At 48.8% G+C, this 9,749-nt stretch overlaps 1 protein-coding gene across 1 annotated transcript in view; it reads right to left on the minus strand.

The window, feature by feature from the left end:
* Positions 1-7,771, minus strand: part of LOC144094704 (uncharacterized) — a 28,082-nt gene extending 20,311 nt beyond the window's left edge. Inside the window, exons 1-2 of the mRNA XM_077628622.1 lie at positions 7,107-7,771; positions 4,732-4,913 (exon numbers count right to left, since the gene is read on the minus strand). Of these exons, the coding sequence (XP_077484748.1) occupies positions 4,732-4,913; positions 7,107-7,719 (795 nt within the window). The 5' untranslated portion in view covers positions 7,720-7,771. The remainder of the gene's footprint in view (positions 1-4,731; positions 4,914-7,106) is intronic.
* Positions 7,772-9,749: the final 1,978 nt, after the last annotated feature.

A 9,749-nucleotide genomic window follows, 5' to 3' on the forward strand; every position in this document is an offset into this window, starting at 1 on the left:
CACACACACACACACACACACACACACACACACACACACACACACACACACACACACACACACACACACACACACACACACACACACACACACACACACACACACACACACACACACACACACACACACACACACACACACACACACACACACACACACACACACACACACACACACACACACACACACACACACACACACACACACACACACACACACACACACACACACACACACACACACACACACACACACACACACACACACACACACACACACACACACACACACACACACACACACACACACACACACACACACACACACACACACACACACACACACACACACACACACACACACACACACACACACACACACACACACACACACACACACACACACACACACACACACACACACAGCTACGGCTATTTATGAGAAAGGATGGTATACTGCGTCATAATTTAGAGGGGTTCAACGCAGCTGAACCGAACGTTGAGTGATAGTTCCAGTGATATAAGCCACAATGCTGCGCTAAATGCACTGTTCTCTGAACAGTGACCTTGTTGAATGCGGCGGTTCTGCGTGCTTCTCCATCATGCGGCTTTTCCAAATGTACGCTAAACAGTCCTATTAACACGAAAGGTTCGCACGGAATTCCGGAGTGTTTTAATCAGACAGAAATCTTATAGCGCAAGTCGTTATCTGAACGTCCTTTTTAAGAGTGTTGAGTCCGTCAATGCCCTTTTTTTATAGAGTCGCGGATCCAGTTACTCTAGTGCGGACGGGGTGGTGGTGGTAAATCTTTATTTAATGCACTGGGGCTGGTTTTAGAGGAGAGTGGAGGGTTTCACCACTCCCGTGCTTGGGCGGTAGTCCTCATTCCGTGACACCATTAGCGGTAGCCGCTGCCCACGCTCTTTGGACCAGAGCCCTCTGGGACTCCGGGTCCAAGCAGCCGGACAACGTCGCCTCCCAGCCCTCTCTCGTTGGCTGATTTACTCTCTTTATTTGCAGATTTTTCTGGCAGGCCCGTACCATATGATATGCGTCAGTCCACATCTCACAAAATTTACAGTACCCTGAAAAAGTTGGGTTTATGTGTTTTAGAATCGCAGGACTTAGAAACGACCCCGTTTGCAGCCTTCTGAGGTGTCGTTCCTCAGTTCTATCCAGACCCTTAGCGGGCTCTGGGAACGTCTGCCTACTGAGGAGCAGATATGTTGTAATGTCCGCATATGTGGTAAGCGGATTCGGTACAGGAGTCCCGATAGACTCTGGGAATTCAGTGGAACTCTGGAGGACAGACGCTCGGGCGGCTGTGTGAGCAGCCTCGTTCCCTTCTATTCCCTGCTGTCCGGGCACCCATACCAATTGTTTTGTTCCCTGCATTAAGCTATGTGGTGCGTTTGCTAAAATTTTGCTGGCAAGCGGCCCTATTCTTCCTCTTATATAATATCGACAGGCGTGTCGAGAATCAGAAATGTGCGTGGCGTCTGAGTGAGTGGCTGCCAGCGCTATCGCCACTTCCTGGGCTAACGCAACCTTACTAGTTCTTACCGACAGTCCATCCACCTGCTTTCCCTCGTGTATGACCGCGACGGTGCAGATGCCCTCTTGCGTAGGGCCCGCCGCGTCTACATAATACGTGCCATTTTTGCTGCCGTAATGCTTCTCTATAGCTCTAGCTTTGGCTTCTCTCCTACCGCGACGGTGCAGATGCCCTCTTGCGTAGGGCCCGCCGCGTCTACATAATACGTGCCATTTTTGCTGCCGTAATGCTTCTCTATAGCTCTAGCTTTGGCTTCTCTCCTACCTTGATTGTGCTCGGGATGCATGTTTTTTGGTATTGATTTAACTAGTAGTTTATCTCTCCAGTCCTTGGGAATGTCCCCTCTGTCTTCTGTTGTTGGTGGCAGCGCTATGTGCAGATCTTCGAGTACTCGTCTACCAACTCTGGTCGTCGATAACCGCACTATTTGGCTTGTTTGGTGAACTTCGAGTAGTTCTTCCAGCGTGTTATGTATTCCTAGGTGGAGAAGGAGATCAGTGGACGCCTTGGGGGGGAGTCCAAGCGCCTTCTTGATGGCCGCTCTGACTATTACGTCTAATTTCTTCTTGTCGCTTTGCCGCAGTTTGAGGTAGGGCTCAGCATATGTTATTCGGCTAATGACGAAAGCCTGCACCAGGCGTAATGTCTCCTTTTCCATGAGTCCACCGTGCTTGCCAGATACCCTGCCAATCATCCCACTGATTTGCTCGCACGTGGACTTTAGTTTGTTAATTGCTATGGCTTAATTACCTTTGTTGTTGATTTGTAGCCCTAACACGCGGATGTTTTCTACCTCTGAGACCTGAGTTCCATCTATGTATATTTGAATTCGCAAAGAAACTTTGAAAATTGAAAATTGGTTGCTAGGGAAAGGAAATGTCGCTGTATTTATCTCATACTTCGGCGGACACCTGGACCGCGCCGTAAGGGAAGGGATAAAGGAGAGACTGAGAGGAGAAATTGGAAAAGAGGTGCCGTAGTGGAGGGCTCCGGAATAATTTCGACCACCTGGGGATCTCTACCATACACTGACATCGCACAGCACATGTGCGCCTTTGCGTTTCGCCTCCATCGAAACGCGACCGCCGCTGTCGGGTTCGAACCCGGGTACTCCTGATCAGTAGCCGAGCGTCGAAACCACTGATATTGTGTTCTAGAACACTACCACTGAGCCATCGCGGCGGGTGAGACAAAGATGGTTAAGTGGTATATGCACCACGGCGATTTGATGGACACCGCTTTGCGCTCCCTGCCGGCGCACGCTTTTCGAATGACGCTGCGTTTTACAAATTGCGTTTTAGAAATTCTAGAAACAGATATGGCTACTACTCACTAATTGCAAACAGGCGCCTATCGGTAATAGTTAAAATGTCAAGTATTAGAATTGAGTCAATAACTTTACTAGTTAAGGGGACATGCTCCTGAAGAAACATATTTGTGCCAGATGGTTGAAAATTTCACTGCATTGTCCATTTTCGTGTATTTTTCTTGATTCAAATTTTGCAATTAATGCATTTGAAAAATAGGGATGTTTTTTGTGCATCTATTTCTCGTCAGTAAAGACATACGAAAGCACTGAAAAATTCCTATTTTGCTCTCTATGAGTCGTTTTATTGAATGAGAAAAAAAAAAACATGCGTGTAAATATTTTAGAATTTCGAAAAAAAAAACAGAAATCTTTACAACGTCTCTTTCTGATGAGGCTGCAGTGGTTGTGATCAACTTGAATCACATTCCCAACTTTAAGTTACAGTAAAAATAGTACAGCTGGATTCTGCATATAGTAAATGATATCAATGCCAAATTTCATCGTAATGCACTAGCGCAAGTGGAACCTGTTGTGCACACGCATTGAGGTTGCATGAAAATGATAAACGACGAAAAATGCCTTTTCAATTATTCGTACTTCTCAGTGTAGCTCCTGGGGACACAGAAATGGGAGTTTTGATTTTTTTCGAGCTACGAAACTGCCCGAGAACGCGCGTCTGAAATGAGCAAGGTTCCTCTAATTGCCTAAAGCGCCGCAGTGGTGTGAAACGCCGCTATTCACACTTTGCACCGTCGTGAAAGCGGCTCACTTCTCACTTTCCGGTCACGTGGTTTATTTAAATCACAGTTTTTATTAATTTCGCGGCTGTTATCGGCACTGGTATTGTTGGACAAGAAAGAAGAAGGCTTACGCATAATAAAAGAAGCAAAAAACAAAAAATGCGATTTTTACAGAAAAATTGCCTCTTTTTTTTTCACGTTCGGCTACTGATTCGGAGTTCCCGGGTTCGAACCCGACCGCGGCGGCTGCGTTTTTATGGAGGAAAAACGCTAAGGCGCCCGTGTGCTGTGCTATGTCAGTGCACGTTAAAGATCCCCAGGTGGTCGAAATTATTCCGGAGCCCTCCACTACGGCACCTCTTTCTTCCTGCCTTCGTTCACTCCCTCCTTTATTCCCTCCCTTACGGCGTGGTTCAGGTGTCCAACGATATATGAGACAGATACTGCGCCATTTCCTTTCCCCAAAAAACCAATTATTATTATTTTTTTTTCACGCGCTCATCTCCTTAACATTATTCGCCTGTTTTCCGAGGTCCGCTAACACTGCTATTACAATACCGCAAGAAGTTTCTGTTTTCCGATAAAACCCTATTGAAAGAAATTAGTGGCGGGCTTCCCTGAAGCACGTGGTGCAGATCATTATCAGCATAACTACCATGATATCATCCACAGCAGGAGACAAAGGCCTTTCCCGTAACCTTGTAGCGGCGCTCGCATCGCCAGCGGCGCTGATGAAGAAGATCTGCCTCGCGCATCAGAGAACGCTCTCATCAACCAGCCCGGCCAGCCAGCCACGTCAACTAACCCGCTCCGCCGGCTCACCAGCCGCGGCTACCGGGACGTCCAATAAATGTGGTTCATCCACCACATTCGAGTCACGTCCGGGTCACCAGTGTTCGAATCACGTCCGGGTCACCAGAATGTGGTAGGTAGTCCACATTTATTGGACGTCCCGGTAGCCGCGGCTGGTGAGCCGGCGGAGCGGGCTGTTGAGGTGGCTGGCTGGCCGGGCTGGTTGATAGAGCGTTCTCTGATGCGCGAGGCAGATCTTCTTCATCAGCGCCGCTGGCGATGCCAACGCCGCTACAACCTTCCGAAGAGAATGGGCAGGATGACAACCGGCGCACCTGCAGGTAAACGCTGTTGGCTTGGTGTAGAATGCGGTGCTTGCGCATGGACAGCACCACAGCCAGAGCAACGACGAGAACAACGATCGGCAGCAGCACCCAGGAGTGACGCAGCTGGCTACTCCGGGCGGGTTCGTCGCGGTCGTTGGCGAACAGGCCCATGCGCAGTCTCGCGAGCGTCACTGCGAGAGAGAGCGAGCACTTGTTTGGGATCATATGCGGAGAGAACAAGGTAGAAAGCAGAGGAGGCGGGCGTGCCTAAGGGGAGCCGGGTTGGAAAGGGTATTCAGCAGGGAGGTATCTTAGCCGCGTTTACATGAATGCGACAAAAGTAGGCTTCAGTCCCCTTTTTGAGGGGAAGTACAACAAAAACGTAGAGGAAAAGAGTAGAGGAGGAGTAAAGCCATTCCTTCTCGAAACCTACTCTTTCCCTCAAAAAGGGGTCTGGAGTCGACTTCTGTCGCATTCATGTACACGTGGCCCTCACGCTTTCTGATCGGTCATAAGGTCCGAGGCGACAAAGGTTAATAGACACCTAATATTATTGAGCATTTTCTTCTTTCAAACGATGCGTTAGACATTAGAATAGATGGATTACTGGGTGTTATTTGCCTACAACCGCTAAATAATTTATGGTTGAATTCCTTCTGTCATCGACCGAACGATGACTTTGGCGTCAAGTTGATGTTTTTGTCACGTGATCCACAAGAAAAACTGTAATATAATCATATGTAGTTTTAATTCACTGCGACATTTAATCCAGCCTCTTCCAAGGCCTGGAATGAAAAATTACCTGTCAGCGATTATATTAGTTTTTCTAGTGCATCACGTGACCGAAACATCAACTTGACGTCACAGCCGTCGTTCGGTCGATGAAACAGACATCGAAGCTGAGCCAAGAAGAAATTCAATGAAATTATTTAGCGGTCTTACGCGAATACCATAGGGTGCTCCATGTATACGAATGTTTAACACATCGCTTGAAAGAAGAAAACAAGGAAACAAAAATTTGGTGTCTGTAGTCTTTAAGCTATACGCGCAAGCCGAAAGAAAGGTTTTGACTCAGCATCGAACTTTCTTTCGCTGCCTGCAGCTGACTTGTGTGCCCGGAAGCGCGACTGCATCATCGCGATGGACGGCCATATGATGCTTGACTAACTTCAGCGGCGTGCCTTAAAACAGGAAAAATCGAAATTAGCGACTATTGTCGAATACAACTGTTTGCAGGGAAGCCCCGCCTACATTCTTGACCGCCGCACAGTGATGTTCGGCGACAAGAATTCACTACATTGTTGATGGTTTTCAACAAGAAGCTAATCGTAAGACGAAATCAAAAGCGCGGGAATTCTGATCTTGCAGTTGGCTGAAAAAGAGAAACAGTAAAGTGTTGATTTTTCACTGCTGTGATTACATAGGAAGAAAGCCAACATTCACAAAAGTCAAGGAGCACAGGGGAATGTTTCTACTTTTTTTATACTTCTAGTATTGATCAATGCTAATTTAATGGTTCAAACATATTAGCGCTGAAAATAACTGATTAGAAAGTAGGAGGAAAAAAAAAACGTATGTCATAACGTATAGTGGTGGTTCGACAGCGCAACAGCACACACAGACCAAGTAGGAGACGAGACACACAAACTAGCGCTGATTTGTGTGTCTCGTCTCCTACTTGGTCTGTGTGTGCTGTTGCGCTGTCGAACCACCACTATGCATCACCAACTAGCCCAATCTGCAGTCCATAACGTATGTCGGTCATAGAGTATGTCACAACAAGCCCTTTACTTCCCTTCTCTTGTCTGCTTAACTGCTGTGATTGGTAAGAGTCTAGTAATACTATACACCACGGCGGACCTTGAGCTGTTCTCGCCAACTCTTAAACTGTGCCCTGCTATAGTACGTTTCAGGTAAGACGCTTGTACCCGGCTGTCTTTATATGTATATATGGAAGCAAACACTGTCTTTAGAACCTATAAGCTACGGTAGACGCTTCTTTGTTTGCTGCCCGCAGCGGTGGCTAATTGATTATGGCGCCTCTGCTGCTGACCCGAAAGACGCGGGTTCGATTCCTGCCGCGGCGGTCGAATTTCGATGGAGGTGAAATTCTAGAGGCCCGTGTACTGTGCGATGTCAGTGCACGTTAAGGAACCCCAGGTGGCCGAAATTTCCGGAGACCTTCACTACGGCGTCCCTCATAGCCTAAGCTGCTTTGGGACGCTAAAACCTCATAAACCAAACCATATCTTTGCTGCGCAAGTAACTTTCCAGGAGCTCCGCACAACAGTGACGCGCTCTGTACGATCCTGCAGCCAGGGGTGGTGTCCTTCGCTTGTCCTACCGACAGTACCGAATCGATAAAACTTGCTGTGCAGTCTTACCTTGATAATCAGCTGTCCCCGAGTACCGTGACTTCACGTTGGGGATCTCGGGAGCGGGCTTCTTCTCAGCATCTGGGGGGACGCTGTCGTGTTTAATTATCTTCATGATGCGTCCGCTCCACGGCGCTGAGACGTTGGACTCCGACGTGTCGGCTAGCGGCTCCGAAGGCACCAGGAGAGCAGCTTCCGCCGGCAACTTGCCGGAGCGGGCTGGAGTCGGACTTGTCGAAGAGGTGCGCGGGGACAGCGGCGTCTGACTCGTGCTACCTGTCGGCGCCTTCGAAAGGGGGGCGGCATCACCCATTACGGCGAAATCCTTCCCAGGACCGTCTAGCCCCTCAGTCGTCGCAGATATCTTGGGCCTGGCCCCCATCGAAGTTTCCGCCGCATCGTACGGAGCTGGCGATGGATCGCATACTAGCGGCTGTGTTGGTCGGGTGGTCATGGAAGTGAACGCAGGAGATCGTCGACCAGAGTCGATTCCGCCGTCCGCATTTTTATTCCGCTCGTGCCTTTTCAGCACAACCGCTTCTGGGAAGCAAGACTGTGCGAAAGGGCCCGAGTATGTTGAAGACGGCGCTGTATCGTCAGAGATGACAGCAAGCTTCTTCATGTATTCCTGCGCCGCACCCGTCTCCTTTTTGGGCTCACTAGGCGCAGCGGCTTGCGACGCAGAAGCTTCTTGGGCTACACTCTCCTGCATGCTGGAAACTGCTGGGGATTTCTCCGCCTCTAGATGTTTCGAGTCGCTGCTCGACTGGAAGCCACTGTCCGCGGGAACAGCGTCCGCCTTCTCTGGGGATTTGTCTTTTGCAGCGATGGCCTCGTTGTTCGCCCTCCGGTTGCTGGTGTGAGAAGCGGCGTGCCCTGATCCTCCCTTGCTCTTCTTCAGGCTTCGACCCTTATGCCCATGGCCCTTCTTAGGTTTTGCAGCTGCTTTGCGATCTGTCGTGGATGGCGATTGATGTAACTCCCGATATCCTGGCTCTGTATACACTTTATGGATCTTTCTGTCCGAGCCAATGGTGAAGATATCCTGCACGACCTCCTTGCTCTTGAAGGCCGCTTCGGGCTCTGTCAGCAGGCCTGGGCTTGACATCTTTGATTCTATTGAGATTGACTTCTGATAAGGATGGATCCCTGGTGGAGTAGGCTGAGTCCGGCAGCGTGGCACAAGTGGTTCAAGGCTAGCGAAAGGGTTATTCTCGGTTCCTGAAAGGGACGGCACCGAGGCGTTCGAAAAAATGTGCGCGAGGCCTTCCTCTTCTTCGACGGTTTGCACGTACTCGCGTGGTTGCCAGCTAATGCAAGCACAGCCAACGACTTCAGCACCACCAACGGCAGCTTTAGTGTGCAGCACGGCCCAACATTGGAACTCTGCTGTACAGCTTTGCGGGACAGAGGAAAGGAAGAAATCATAACCGCGCCCAGACGAAGCTGCTTCACGCAACCTCAAAACCGAAAGCTGCTATTTTTCAGGAAGCCTTCATATTTGGTTTCTGGGGTGCTAGGGATCCAAAGGAGTGCAAGAACTGTGAGTTGCAATGACAGTTGTAGTGCTCGGTATGGCTTGTACTTACGCCACCTGCTCTGTCTACATCAGATGAACATGAGTCTAACCGAAGACGAAAAAAAGCTTACTTTTTGTGACCCAAAAATTAATTGGGCCAAAGAAACTATTCTTTTCACTCTGGAATACAATAACGAAAGCGAATTTTATGAAGTAATTAGTTTCTTAGCCGCATGGAGCGGCCAAAAAAAGCGTTGATTGTCAGGAATTCAGTGACACCTCGATCTGGTCAGAAACGCAACGCAGCAATGAATACCTCCAGAACAGCAGCTTCTCTGTTTTGTCGTATTGTTACTGCTTAAATTTTTTGCCTTGTCACTGCCATTTCTTTCGTGTCCCAGCAGTAAGGACAAGGCGCGTTTGAACTAATTGGATTTATTCGAGACGTGTACTCTTATGCGTATCGGCGTCGGTCGAGCCTGATGCGCGTTCCCACTGCGCGTGCATGTAGCGCCATCTGTAAGTCCTGCCGCTCACCACAATTTCTTTGCGCCTTATTTTAGCTTTTAATTTTACTGCGTGTGTTGATTTGAAACGCGTTTTTGTTATGAATGTGTTTTCCCGTTCGGCCACCGGTGCCATGATTTGTAATCAGGGGTGTGGGCCTCGTCAGTAGGCATGCTTTCTATGCCTTCTTTATCCTTTCCTCAGGGGCATATTGTATATTATGGCCAAAGAAACACTACTACTACTACTTCTACTACTCCTACTGTACTGCTACTGCCACTGCTACCTGACGAATTTTACAATTCATTCCGGCCGTGTCTATGTTAGGCTATTGGAGGAAGCGCATTTACCGCAGGGAACCGTAGCTTTACGTCGAAATGTCTGTCGCTATCTTTCCTTGTGGAATACGAGCATTCAAATACTTCGTTTCTCATGGAGCCACAGTAGATGAGGGATTTTTAAAATGCCGGTAATCATAACACTACGCAATGCATTTTTTTTTTCGATTTCTCCAAGATAGAAAGCACCGACAGATGTCGTGGCTGTGGCCAGTGGCAGCACGTGAGCTCGTGCCCTGGCGCGAGCGGTGCAGAAGAAGATGCCGTCTCTTCAGAGCGACACCCTGT

Source organism: Amblyomma americanum, chromosome 6 (genome assembly GCF_052857255.1).
Source record: "Amblyomma americanum isolate KBUSLIRL-KWMA chromosome 6, ASM5285725v1, whole genome shotgun sequence".
NCBI classification, from domain to species: Eukaryota; Metazoa; Arthropoda; class Arachnida; order Ixodida; family Ixodidae; genus Amblyomma; species Amblyomma americanum.